The 13,713-nt window shown below is 36.0% G+C and overlaps 2 protein-coding genes across 2 annotated transcripts; one reads left to right on the plus strand and one right to left on the minus strand.

Annotated features, from left to right (window-relative positions):
- Positions 1-796: 796 nt before the first annotated feature.
- On the plus strand, positions 797-4,811 carry LOC132148515 (ankyrin repeat and SAM domain-containing protein 4B-like). Its single transcript, XM_059557206.1, has 2 exons — positions 797-1,086; positions 3,580-4,811. The coding sequence occupies exons 1-2, from the start codon at positions 926-928 to the stop codon at positions 4,685-4,687; spliced, it is 1,269 nt and encodes a 422-aa protein (XP_059413189.1). The 5' UTR covers positions 797-925; the 3' UTR covers positions 4,688-4,811.
- Positions 4,812-8,555: 3,744 nt separating this feature from the next.
- On the minus strand, positions 8,556-13,432 carry LOC132148516 (5-hydroxytryptamine receptor 3A-like). Its single transcript, XM_059557207.1, has 8 exons — positions 12,896-13,432; positions 12,764-12,808; positions 11,934-12,043; positions 11,530-11,702; positions 11,098-11,258; positions 10,659-10,869; positions 9,650-9,781; positions 8,556-9,465 (listed from the first exon to the last, which is right to left on the minus strand). The coding sequence occupies exons 1-8, from the start codon at positions 12,977-12,979 to the stop codon at positions 9,215-9,217; spliced, it is 1,167 nt and encodes a 388-aa protein (XP_059413190.1). The 5' UTR covers positions 12,980-13,432; the 3' UTR covers positions 8,556-9,214.
- Positions 13,433-13,713: the final 281 nt, after the last annotated feature.

The following is a 13,713-nucleotide window of genomic DNA, read 5'->3' on the forward strand; positions in this document are numbered from 1 at the left end:
ATTCCAATAAAGCAATACTAAATTGAATTGAGAGAAAGAGAGAGCGAGAGAGAGAAATATTACCAGAGACTGCATATGCTAAACAATATGAATGATTATTAACATGACAGATTGAATTGGAAAACTGAGAGTTTACCTGTGAAACAAAAACAGAATAATAGAATATAAAATATAATTTGATGTGTGTGTGGGTGTACTGTATATATATGTATATAAATATGTGTGTCATTTCTGAGATTCACTAACATTTCAACTTGGAATTATTTTATTTCATTTTTTTCAGACTGAGACACAAATTTATGGTCTGTACACAAATAAATGCTTACATTACTTATTGTCATTTATTAACACAATATATTACTCTGTGTATTTTCAATACACATTGCATCATTTGACATGTTGATCATAATCTTTGTGTAAGTGTGTATATATGCCTATATTCATAACACTTACTTGTTGCTCTGAAATGAAAAATTGCACTTTGCACTCAAAAAAAGTATAAGACCTGGTAGCACATGGTGTACACTTATAGTGCTGCTCTTAACAACACATAAACTGTTTGTTAGAGAAGAAGTGGCATATCAGTACAATAATAGAACAAAGACAATGATATGTTCTCAAACAGTAACTTTCATGACTAATAAAACCATGTAATGAAACACTTTTTCAAGATCTGAAACGATCAAATAAAAACTAAGAGAGAGCAAATAGCTGTCCCTGTTTATATCTTTGATGGTAAGCAGTAACAGCTCACTCTGGACTTTAGTTTATGACCGTGATATTGGTGTCGTGTCCAAGCAGTGTGATCAGAGTTTCTCCTCCTTTAGACGAAGAGACAGAGCATGCCGGATGTCTGCAAAGATGGTCCTGTAATACTTCACAAAATATATGTGCTTGCTGATGAAGAGAGATCGTTATTACAATCATGTCACGGTATCACAAAGCAGCCATTGATGGCTATCTGGATCTTCTGAAAGAAGCCACGAGGAGAGACCTGAACACCCCGGATGAGGATGGCATGACCCCCACTCTCTGGGCAGCGTACCACGGACACATCGAAGCTCTGCAGCTCGTATGCAGTAGAGGGTGAGCTCACAAAACCTCTCGGCTCTGTACAAAACTTTCTGGACTGATCCTCTACATTGTATTGATGGCTATGGGTTTAACAACTGAAATCTACATGTTTAGGTTCAACCAGAATAATAGTCAAATTAGTTAAAGTACCTTGCTTTATGTCTTGCGATTGTTTTTTAAGAATAGATGCCTATAGATATCTGTTACATATCAACATTTGTAATCTAGGACTTTACATTAAAGGGATCATGTGCACTTGTAGAGTACTTCAAATCTTAAGACTATATCTTTAAAAAAAAAAACTGTATGTCCAGATAACATTTTATTAGTATTTCTTGAAGAGAGACACATTGATGACTATGTTTCTCAACACACAAATATTCTAAAGTATGTGATTTCAGTAATAAGTGCTTACTTCAAAACTATGCTGAAGTGTACTTCTTTTTCACTGGGGGTTATGATAAATCACAAATGAGTTTCCGGATTTAACCAGTTTTATGACCTTTGGGCAAGTCTTTTTACTTGTGTACTTCATGAGTCAATTATCACTCCATTTGTAATGTTCCCAGAGCTGACGCCAAGAGTTTCATCAGCCAAATTAGTTATATAAATCTGAAACAATAGGCCTCTTCATCATTTCACAGTTTGTCCAGTGCAGCGTTTACTTATTCTGTGCGGAACTGAGGCTTATCTCATGACATAGAGCATACTGAATGCCATGACTGACTCTCAAACAGTACAAAGCACCTTTCTAAAAGCACTGTGTGTTGAATGCTAACCCAGACAGGGGTGTTTCTTGTAATGGAAAAAAAAATGCTTTTGCGCCTTGTGTGTCTCATCTACCTATGAACAGATGCTGTTTAGAGAGATAAGCTCTTGTAGATATTGTAATCAGATATTTTATGGGTGTCCCTGTGGACTTTTATTTTACAGCAGGTTACATATTAACTGTTTGCATGGTTATAGCATCATATTCATCACAGGAAAATATGTGCGGGTGGAATTTTAATTGCTGCTGGGGACAAATGAGGCATCTGAGAAGTGCCAAAGATTGTAGTTATTTTTAAATGGTAGTCTGTAAAGTGCCTGTATTATGTTCATTTACACATCCTTTTACTTTTGGGTTTGTTTACATGTTTTAAAGTAAAAAAAAAAAAAAAATTCAGCAGAACCTCTTTTCATCCCCTGCCTGAAATGTCCTGTTTTAGTTCGGTCTCTTCTGAAAAGCCGATTCTGCTCTGATTGGTCAGCTGGCCCAGTTTGTTGTTACTGGTTAATCACTTAGGAAATGTAATAGCCCTGTTTTTGTGCTGCCGAGGCTGCAGGAGAAGCTGTAAACAGTATTTATGAACTGGCGCCAATATTGCTTTACCATTTTGAGCCAAAGTCCCACAATGCGAGCATCTCTCCATTATAGCAAAATAACTTACCCAACTCTTCTTTGAGGGCAGGCCAATGCAGCCAGTATGCAAATATGTAACTTTTGTGATGTAGCAAAGTCTCAAAAATAATGGCAGGACTACACACGAGGTGTTTCTGGTAAGTGTGGAGTGATTAACTCCCTTTGGACTTTGTGCTTTGTAACTTTGCTGTATTACACACTAAAAGAAAGGTCAAATCAATAAAGCATAAAAGGTGCACTTTAAGGCCTGTTCAGAACGAGAACAATAACTACAATGATAACTACAGTTATATTAGAGTCCACACCAATGGACAACCTGTTTACTATAAACACACAGTAGTTAGGTCGTCTCTTTAAAGTCGGGTGGATTCTGATTGGCTGTCAATCATTCATCAGCTGGGAAAAAAAATTTCAGAAAAAAGTTACTATTATAATTTTCATCACTGGTGTCAATGGACCTTTATTTCCTTGCATTAAATTTCAAATACTAAATTTTCAAAGTACTATCGGGATCCAGAGCATTGCTGAGCACCTTGCAACTTCTAGGTTGAGACCGGCTCATTCGATTCAGAGTCCAGAAAAGGGTTGAGTGCAATTCAGAAAGTGTCAAAATGCTTTTCTTTGGGATGAATGAAGACCACAGTCTTCCAGTACTCAAGACTGGACTCGAGACTATAAGTCCACATGCTCCAGAGTACATGAAGAGACCAAGAGCATGAGAATGTGGTCTCAAGTACCTCAGGTGGTTGTGAAGGCATTGTTAGTTGGTTTCTACAACGTTCTCTGTGGTTGCTTACTAGTCTCAGTCAAAAGAGCCCGTCCCCAAATCTATGATATTATCTACATGTGGCTCAAGTCCCTCCTTTAATGCAGTGGGACATTTCTGCCAGGTTTATCGCTTCCACACTGATCACATGGGAAAATAACAGCACCTCTCTTCAAACCGTTAAAAAACTACCTTTTTTGATTGTTTCGACAAACCCTTAATCCTAAGAATGTCAAATAGTAATAGGGATGCAAGCTGCTAAATTTTTAACTATCAAGTAGTCAACTGATCTATACATTTACTAAAATGCTTGTTCTTTATTATCTATGTCTTACAGGGGGGATCCAAACAAAAGTGACATCTGGGGGAACACGCCTTTGCATCATGCCTCTGCAAACGGTCACATGCAGATCGTCAGCTTCTTGGTGAACTTCGGAGCCAATCTCTTTGCTTTGGACAATGATTTCCACACTCCCATGGACGTGGCTGCCTCTCGAGATCACATGGACTGCGTCCGCTTCCTGGACACTGCTGCCGCCCAACAGACAGGCCAGAGCGCCAAAAGGGTGGCGCGTCTGAAAGAACAGGCCACCAAAGATGCAGAGCGTAGAGTGAAGCAGTGTGAACGCATCAAGAAGAGACATCAGAGTAAGATGGATAAGATGTACCGTGGCGGCTCTGTCTCAGACGGAAGTTCACTTTCTGGATCAGGTACCTTGAGCAGCGTGAATGGAGAACAGTTCTCCAAACTCATTGCTGCAGACACCAATGGATCGAATTCGTCAACAATCAAGGGAACCCTCCAGCACAAATTTGGAAAGAAAGACAAAGGGACAGTGAGTAGACAAGGGGATGGCAATGTCATTTTTGTCAAACAAGAAGGCGGCTCACAAGAGAAACCTGGTTTTGTTGAGGTCTTCAATGAGCAGGATGAAATTCAGGATGATGACGATGATGTAGAGAGAGATTTGGACGACGAGGGAGCCAGTCAAGTCAAGTCTATATTCGAAAGGCCAGGTCTCGGTAAAATGGTGTTCCGCAGGAACTTCTCAATGGAAATGACCTTGGACACTGAAGACCTCCCCAGTGGCAATACAGAAGACCTAGGTTACCTCATCCGTCAAGAGTTGTTTGAAACTGTGGATGAAAGTCTGGAGGGTTTGGACAAGGATTCAGAGCTTCCTTGGAATGAAGAAGAGATCGGTCTGGATGAGGAAGAGGAGACCTCACACTTGGATTCCTTCTTGGCCTCAATCGGCCTGTTGGACTATGGTCCTGTGTTCACCCGTGAACATTTGGATCTTGATGCCCTGATGCTCTGCTCAGATGATGATCTTAAAGGCATCCGCATCCAGCTAGGGCCACGCAAGAAGATCTTGGAAGCATCGGCTCGAAGGAAAACTGTGCTAGAGCAGCCTGGCGTTATGAAGGACACCTTCCTTTAATAACGTGCACCACTTAATCCCACATTTACAGTTTGTCTCAGCTGACACTCTTTTGCCATCATGTAGTTGTTGTTTCATACCACATTTCTGTGATTTTAATGATTGAATGGTGTAATAAAGCAGTTATGTCCTTATAATAGTTAAATAAGTTTTTACTAGTTAAACAAAGATTTTACTTCAGCTGTTGTTTGAGAATCAAGCATTTTTGCCAAGAACATGTTGATTGTTTTCATCTTTGAAATAAAAGTAACTTGTACATCTCTAAATAAACTACACTGTTTATGTCTAGAGATAATGCCTATCTAATCTATTTTTTAAAAAAATAATACAAGCAAACTGGCAAACAAAATACAGACAGTCAAGAGCCCAAAGACGTTTCACAAAAAAATACAAGCTATTATGTCAAGATGGTGGTCTTACCAGATTTTACCATTTGGAGGTGATTAATAACTTTGGCAGGTAATCCGTTATAGAAGGAGATAAAGTAATCCAATCTGGAGGTTATAAAAGCATGGATAATAGTTTCAGCATCTCCAAAATTAAGTGTGGGATATATACAAATAATATTCCACAATTGGTAAAAGCATGATTTAACAATCTGACCAATATGGGAATCAAAGTGTAACACAGAGTCAAACAACACTCCCAAACTTCGTACAGTTGTTGAGGGCCTAACCTGGACACCATCAATGTCTATGAAGATGTCATGCTGGGAGGAGCTATGTGATTTAGGGCCAACCAACAGGAGTTTTGTCTGCATTTAGATGTAAAAAAAATTCTTACCTCCAAGTTTTAAGTTCTTGAAGACAGAAAACAATAGAAAGGAGGGGGGGGGCAAACTGTGTTTGGTTACTTTGTAAAATAGATTTGAATATCATCAGCGTAGCTGTGAAAATAGAGACCATGACGTCTGATGATCTGACCCAGTGGCAGCACATTAATGAGAAATAGAAGTGGACCAAGTACAGAACCCTGGGGTACACCACGAGAAATAATGACAGTGCAAGATTCTTATATATCTTAACAAATTGCTGTCTATCCAATAGAAATGAAGTTAGCCACTGAAAAGCAGCACCAGTGATACCTATAACAGATAGTCGAGAAAGAATAACAGAGTGGAAAACAGTATCAAAGAATGCACTCAGATGAAGGAGAACCAGGATTCTGTGGGCACCTGAATCAGAGATCATTAACCACTTTTAAAAGTGGTGTTTCTGTGCTATGAGAGGGACGGAAACCAGATTGAAACTGCTCATAAAGATTTTCTTGAGAATTATATTCTCAAGTATTTTAGCGACAAATGGAAGGTTTGATACTGATTTAAAATCAGATCTGTGTTATCAAGTCAAGACCAGGTTTCTTAAGGATTGGGGTGATGGCAACTACTTTTAGGTCTTTTTAGTTGTTCCACCGCAGATATATTTGTGGGTAAGAAAGTATTGAGTGGATGACCTAATGGACATGGAGAAAGGTAGGGAGAAAGAGATGGAGAAAAGTCTTGGTTAAATGTAATAAATTTTATGTAGGAAAAAAGACTGAAAGCTTTCACAAAGATCAACAGAGGCATTAATACAGTAGCTATGGACAATGGTTTATCAAGATAGTTGATCTCAGAGAAAAAAAGTTTTAGGTTTGCACTTGGCTTTATTAATGAAAGTAGAGAGATAGGTAGTGCATGCAGTGTTAAGTGCTTCTTTATATTTCACTACTGAATCTGAGAAAGCAATAGCATGCGTAGCAAGGGAGGATTTTTTATGAAGTCTTTCAAGACACCTCCATTCAGCTTTCGCTACTTTAAGTTCAGGGGTGAACCAAGGAGAAGACTGAGAAAGGAAAGTTCTAGTTTTTAGTGGAGCAAGGTCATCCAGAATATTACAAATAGATTCATTATAGGTTGAGAGTATCTCATCAGGCCTCAGGAGGTTGAGTACGAATGAGAGAGAGGAGGCAGCAATTGCAACAGAAAAATTGCCAGTGGATACAGATTTCAGGTTATGGTAAGATATAATAGTTTTAGTTTTATCTATCTATCTATCTATCTATCTATCTATCTATCTATCTATCTATCTATCTATCTATCTATCTATCTATCTATCTATCTATCTATCTATCTATCTATCTATCTATCTATCTATCTATCTATCTATCTATCTATCTATCTATCTATCTATCTATCTATCTATCTATCTATCTATCTATCTATCTATCTATCTATCTATCTATCTATCTATCTATCTATCTATCTATCTATCTATCTATCTATCTATCTATCTATCTATCTATCTATCTATCTATCTATCTATCTATCTATCTATCTATCTATCTATCTATCTATCTATCTATCTATCTATCTATCTATCTATCTATCTATCTATCTATCTATCTATCTATCTATCTATCTATCTATCTATCTATCTATCTATCTATCTATCTATCTATCTATCTATCTATCTATCTATCTATCTATCTATCTATCTATCTATCTATCTATCTATCTATCTATCTATCTATCTATCTATCTATCTATCTATCTATCTATCTATCTATCTATCTATCTATCTATCTATCTATCTATCTATCTATCTATCTATCTATCTATCTATCTATCTATCTATCTATCTATCTATCTATCTATCTATCTATCTATCTATCTATCTATCTATCTATCTATCTATCTATCTATCTATCTATCTATCTATCTATCTATCTATCTATCTATCTATCTATCTATCTATCTATCTATCTATCTATCTATCTATCTATCTATCTATCTATCTATCTATCTATCTATCTATCTATCTATCTATCTATCTATCTATCTATCTATCTATCTATCTATCTATCTATCTATCTATCTATCTATCTATCTATCTATCTATCTATCTATCTATCTATCTATCTATCTATCTATCTATCTATCTATCTATCTATCTATCCCTGAACAGATTATTCAAGGTCTTATATATAATAGGGATGTCGCAATATACCGGTATATACACCTGACGATAACCGTGATATTCAAAGCAACAATTATCGATATCGTGTTTATTTACTGTGTGACGATATATCAGTATTAGCGACAACCGCATTATTTAAAATGAACAGTTCTCTTATGATAACACCACATGTAAACACTTCAGCGTCAGTACCTGGTTGAGCTCCCAGGTGGCAGTATTGTGCCTTAATGCTGAAACCTGTCACACAAAAAGAAGACTCAGTCAGCTCTTTCAGCTACTTTGAGTTGCCATTATTTTACTAGTCATAGAATGGGAAACTTTATATTAACCCGTTAACAGCGGTTTTCTGCGTTCATATATTTAAGTAAAGGGTGATTATTTTAATAAGTACCGCAATTTTTTTATTGTTACTATTAAATCTATATTTTTTCCTAATAAGATGGATTCTTCATAGCCGGTGTCCTGACATTTTATCCTACATGGCTCATAAGAAAGCAACATATATTGTTTATGAAAACTGGTGGATTTAGCGTCTGGGACTCCAGGGCACCGTGGGAAGCTGGAAGTAGGGCAAAGTCTGTGAGCCCTACTTTTTGTGAGAGTATTAAAATCTTTCATTTTAAATAATAATAAATATTTAATATTAATCTTAAAATATTTCTTCATTATATAGTTGCAGCTTGCATAATAATGTATTTCTTTGTTTTTCCTGCATTTGTAATGCCAAGATCTATAGTGGTACCACTAGAGACATTATCTGAAAATAAATGACTATTAATATGGTCATGAACTCATTTTTGACAGTGCGTGATCCTAATAAAAAGTTTATCTGCGTACTATAGTTCTCTACCAATGATATTATGGTACTTCTAATGATATTACGATTGCAATTATGTAAACAATGTGTTTTATGTTAATAAATGACAGACGTAGTCAATGAAATTAAAAACCTTGTTTTTGATGTCAGTGTTGCTGAATTTAATTCATTCATTCCTTGTATTTCAGGATGGTACCTTACCATGCTTAAACACCCAATGAATGAATTTGGTGAATGTGTGTAGCTCCTCTTGAATTCATGAATACGTTTAGTCTATTTCCTCAAAATAAAAACAACAACAACAACAACATTTTGTATATATGGTAAAAGTTTTTTAATTTATTTATATTTTATTTCTATTCAGTGATGAGAAGTTAGTGTATTAGTTTTACAACTTTTACTTTACTTAAGTTTGACAACTGGATGACACTTATGTTAAATGCACTTAAAAATGCAACCAATGTCTAAAGAAGCTAAAGAAAGACAAGTAACGTGTAATATAAAATATAATCCAATTAGACAGATAAAATTAACAAAAATTTGTTAATTCTCAAAATACATTGCTACAATTTCTGTCATGTGGTTTTTAATTAGTAATGGATTCCAATTCATAAGTATATCAAATCACTGCCTTATATAGTATAACGTGCATAAACTAACATGGAAAACCAACACTGGCTATTTCTAATCATAATCTAGTCATGCAGAAGAAGCCTTTCCATCTCACGTAGAGGTCCATAAGTGGACATTTACTCACATGAACCAAGCCTCAGACAGCGTTATCAGAAACACAATAACTGTGGTTACATACAGAAAGAAGAAGATCAGATTGATTATTGATACCACTCTGGTCCAGCTCAGGGATTTCTTCTCTTGTTGGTTCTGATGAGTAGCAGAAGCCTGAAACTGCATGAGGATCTGCTTCAGAACGTCCAGCGCATACAGCTGCTCCTCATGACGGTCTGTAACTGAGTCCGCAGGGCCCTTAGTGTCCTTCACGGCATCTGTGAGAGGAATCATATAAACTTAAGAGATACCAAGGACCACTTTCTGTTTAAGGGCTCATAATGGAATAAAATGGATTTACATGTTTCCCTGTCTGCAGCTGTTTTTATTATTATTATTAGAATTAACTATAAAACTAATAAGCTTAAACCCCTCATATTCAGATGTTGGGTAAATGTTTACCAGAAACAGCAGATGAGCTTTGCGTTGGTCTTCCTGCATCTGTCTGATTTGCTTTAGCCATCAGAAAATTCATAAGAATGGTCTCCAGAACGCTGATGCCAATCAGAGTGAAAATGACCACACAATAAACCCCTATGAAAACCACCAAAAGATGCACATATAAATAGCAATTAAATATGTGAATGAAGCAATCGAATTTCAAAAATCAAATTGTATTTATTTCATTCAACAGACAAGAAATTCAACATTTTTTTTTTGCAAATAATGACATACTATCATAGTTAATTGTTATTTCTAAACTTTTTGTTTTATTTAAAAAAAAAAATACTAATACACTGAACGACATAGTTGTTATAGCACAAAATGTCAAATACATTAAAAGAGGGGTAAGAAGCCTTCTAAATCTAAACGGATTTCAGTTTTATGTGCAATTCATGTTTTAAAAGTGTCATTCATGTAAAATACTAAATCAATTATTCAGGGTTTGTTTTTTTTTTGGACTATGTAGTTGAATAATTGAGTAGCCAATGACAGACAAATAGAATCTGAAAGGTGCAATTCATCTATGACTTAAATATAGGCATATGAATACATACATTTAAAACATTTAAAGATATGTCTCACTAGCAACACTATGAACGCCAATTTATTGGTTTTACACAATAACTAAGATGTCTGAAATGTACCTCTAATTCATGGAGACGTTAAATAATGACCCCATTAATTGCAATAGTATTGCATTTAAATATAATAACACTATTAACTTCTGTGCCAACTCTGGGCGGCCCATCTTACCCCCAAGGCTCTAATTTGATCTTTTTACTTCCACCTAAAAACTATAACTTTTTCTCCATAAACTCCAAAACACTGATGTGTCCACAAATCCCGCATTAACAAACAAACACAGAAGACTTTGATATTCAACATTATACAATGTCACTGCCGGCTGACTAAACCTAAATCTCAAAATGGATTGTGAAGTGCAGTAAATGATCAGCACAACTCTCACCAATCAGGGGGATATCACTGGCAGTAGAGGGCAGCATGTCTTGAAGAAGCAGCAGTAACACAGAAATAGCCAGAAGCAGAGTTACTTTAAAACCCAACTTTTCTCCTCCACTTGAATCGATGAAGAAGGAGGCCAAATCCAGAATAAGGAAGTAAAATACCGGCATTAGAAAGTTAATGACATATAGTAAAGGCCTCCTCTTCATGGTGATCTGCAAGAAAGAAGAGAAACTACTTCTACTTTTTTTGTTCGGTCTATTAACGGCGGTCACAACATCTGATCCCAGTATCTCAGCTGTGCTGTTGTACATCAGATGTGCAATTACTGAAAAGCTTGTTTTCTTATTTAGAAGTACGATGTACAGTACTCGTTCATCTATGGAGAGAGTTTTAACACGAGCATGACTCTGAGCAGGACGGATGTGATGTTCGCTCTGTACCTTATATATCAGCAGATCCTGTTGTTCTCCTAGAGCAGAGACATTGGCTTTAGACATGTTTATACTGAGGAATTCCCATTCTCCCTGAGTCTGAAAGGCCTGCTTGGAGCTGAGGGTCAGGATTGATGCACCGGAGAACGGATGGATTAAGAGCTCCTCATCTGAGAAAACACCACAACACAACACGACATTACAGTGACTGAATGTCCAGCAGGTGAAATATGAGTTGAGCTTGTGCACCAATAGGCATATTTAGTCCAAATTCATGATGGTTCTTTATGATCTGAATTGTAATATTGCTCTTCCTGTCATTCAAATACAAACACAACATCTTGTGGGTGTGAATAATTTATTTTTACGTCATTGAACTGAGTTCTTCAGGGCTGAATTGTGCCCAACTGATCGACCCTGATTTATGAGTTTCAAATGTACTTGAATGGATCGGAGACTGGAGGGTAAAAGTGCAGATTTGGACGTCGAAGGGAAAGCGGTGCAGGTTCATCTTGCAGGCTGTGGTCACAGCAAAAGTGTTAGATGTCATTATAATGCCTTGATTATTCATCCGGACATACTGATTCTCCTTTGTTGCAAACTCAGTGTTGATGCTGAATAGACAAAACAAAGTAACAGAAGTCAACTTTAAAGGTATGGTTTACCTCAAATGATTTTCCCACCCTCATGTCATTCAAAACTAATTGGACTGGTACGTTTTCCTGAATGTTTTCGTAATACAAAGAACTCCTCCTCTAAGGAACTCCTCATATGAACTCTTAATAGTTTTCTGCAAGTAACAAATCATTCTGATTTACAGTACATAAAGAAAGCCATTTTCAGACCTTTCAGAGATGATGATGTCTGGAGACCAAACCATATCCTTTTTAAATGGACATATTGTGATTCCACAGAAGTCCTCTGGGTTCCATTTGATTAACTCATTGAACCAACCCTGAAAAGTTATGATTATTTAACAGTGATTATAGTGGCCAAAGCTCCTTTTCCTCCTTGGAATCATAAACATTTTACTTACAAATGTGACCCTGGACCACAAAACCAGTCACAAGGGTCAATGTTTTTTTAAATTGAGATTTATACATCATAAATAATAGAAAGCTGAATAAATAAGTGCTCCATTGGTGTATGGTTCGTTAGGATCAGACAATATTTGGTTAAGATACTTCTCTGAGGATGCAAAAAAATAAAATAAATCTAAATATTGAGAAAATTGCCTTAAAATTTGTCCAAATTAAGTTCTTAGCAATGCATATTACTAATAAAAATTGAGTTTTAATATATTTACAGTAGGACATTTACAAAACATCTTCATGGAACATGATGTTTACTTAATATCCTAATGATGATTAGCATACAAGAAAAATCTATAATTTTGACCCATAAGATGTATTTTTGGCTATTGCTACAAATATACCCCAGCGACTTAAGACTGCTTTTGTGCTCCAGGGCCACAAATTATATACACAAATGTTTCAATCTGACATAAAATAATGAGACCTTTCAATGTATTGCTTCGGTTAATCAGTTAAGAAGTTGCTGGTTACAAATGTAGAATAATTCGCCATATTAATTAGCTGTTATTAATATTACTTCCAAAGAAAACTTCAGAATGTACAAGTTTTATAATTGTGTGAAAAGGTTTGAAAACACTTACATGCGCAATTGTTACTTGTGTTGAGAGGCTCTGGGCTTTTTCATCCTGTAGAAAGAAAGAAGTGTTGAGTGGCGATATACAGCTGCTGGTCTTCCTGTGTCATGGCATTCAGTTCAATCAAGCTGTGTTTACCACTCCTGTGATGGAGGTCACATACAGGTCTGTATAAATAAGGGTAGGGGTTTTCCAGTTAAGCACAGGCCGCAGGGACGTCATCTGAGTGTCATCACTGCCCAAGCCGAGATGTTCGATAAGCGCCTTGTAGCTGCAGTTTCCAGTCGCAGACGCCAACCCTGCACAGATCCCACTTCATTCAAGTCTCACGTGTCACATTTAAACATTCATCCTGAACATGTACTTCACGACTACAGATAACAACAATGCTAGAAGCAGACTCTAAAATGCAACTATCCATGTAACTGTTTGTAGTTACCCTACACACTTTAGCATACTTCTTCTGAAAACAGTACGGAAATCGTGTCATTAAGTGTGAAATGACTGTAGTGTTTTTGGACACTTAGAAATGCAAGTTAATGGAAATTGAGTAAAATTTATATTAAATGCAGAATGTTAGAATGTTTTTGACCCATTTAAGAAGGACTTGAGTACCTCTTTTTAAGTAATTTCATAATTACTTCTATTGTCGTTGAAATATGGTAAGTGTACTGACAAGCGTTCATGATAAACTACTTTAATATGCATGAAAATTTTAATTTCTATTGAAACTTGTGTATTGTATTCAAATATGGTTCTAATTACACACTTGTGATGAATTTAAAATATATTAGCTTTATTGTTATTTTAACTACAGATCAATTAAAATCGCATACTTTACATGTACTTTATGCTAGTCAACACATCGAAATAAGCGTACTATAAAGCATGACAAAAGATAATTAAAACATGATTTAATGAAGATCAACATTTAATTTTAACACGATTAAAAAAAG

Source organism: Carassius carassius, chromosome 9 (genome assembly GCF_963082965.1).
Source record: "Carassius carassius chromosome 9, fCarCar2.1, whole genome shotgun sequence".
NCBI classification, from domain to species: Eukaryota; Metazoa; Chordata; class Actinopteri; order Cypriniformes; family Cyprinidae; genus Carassius; species Carassius carassius.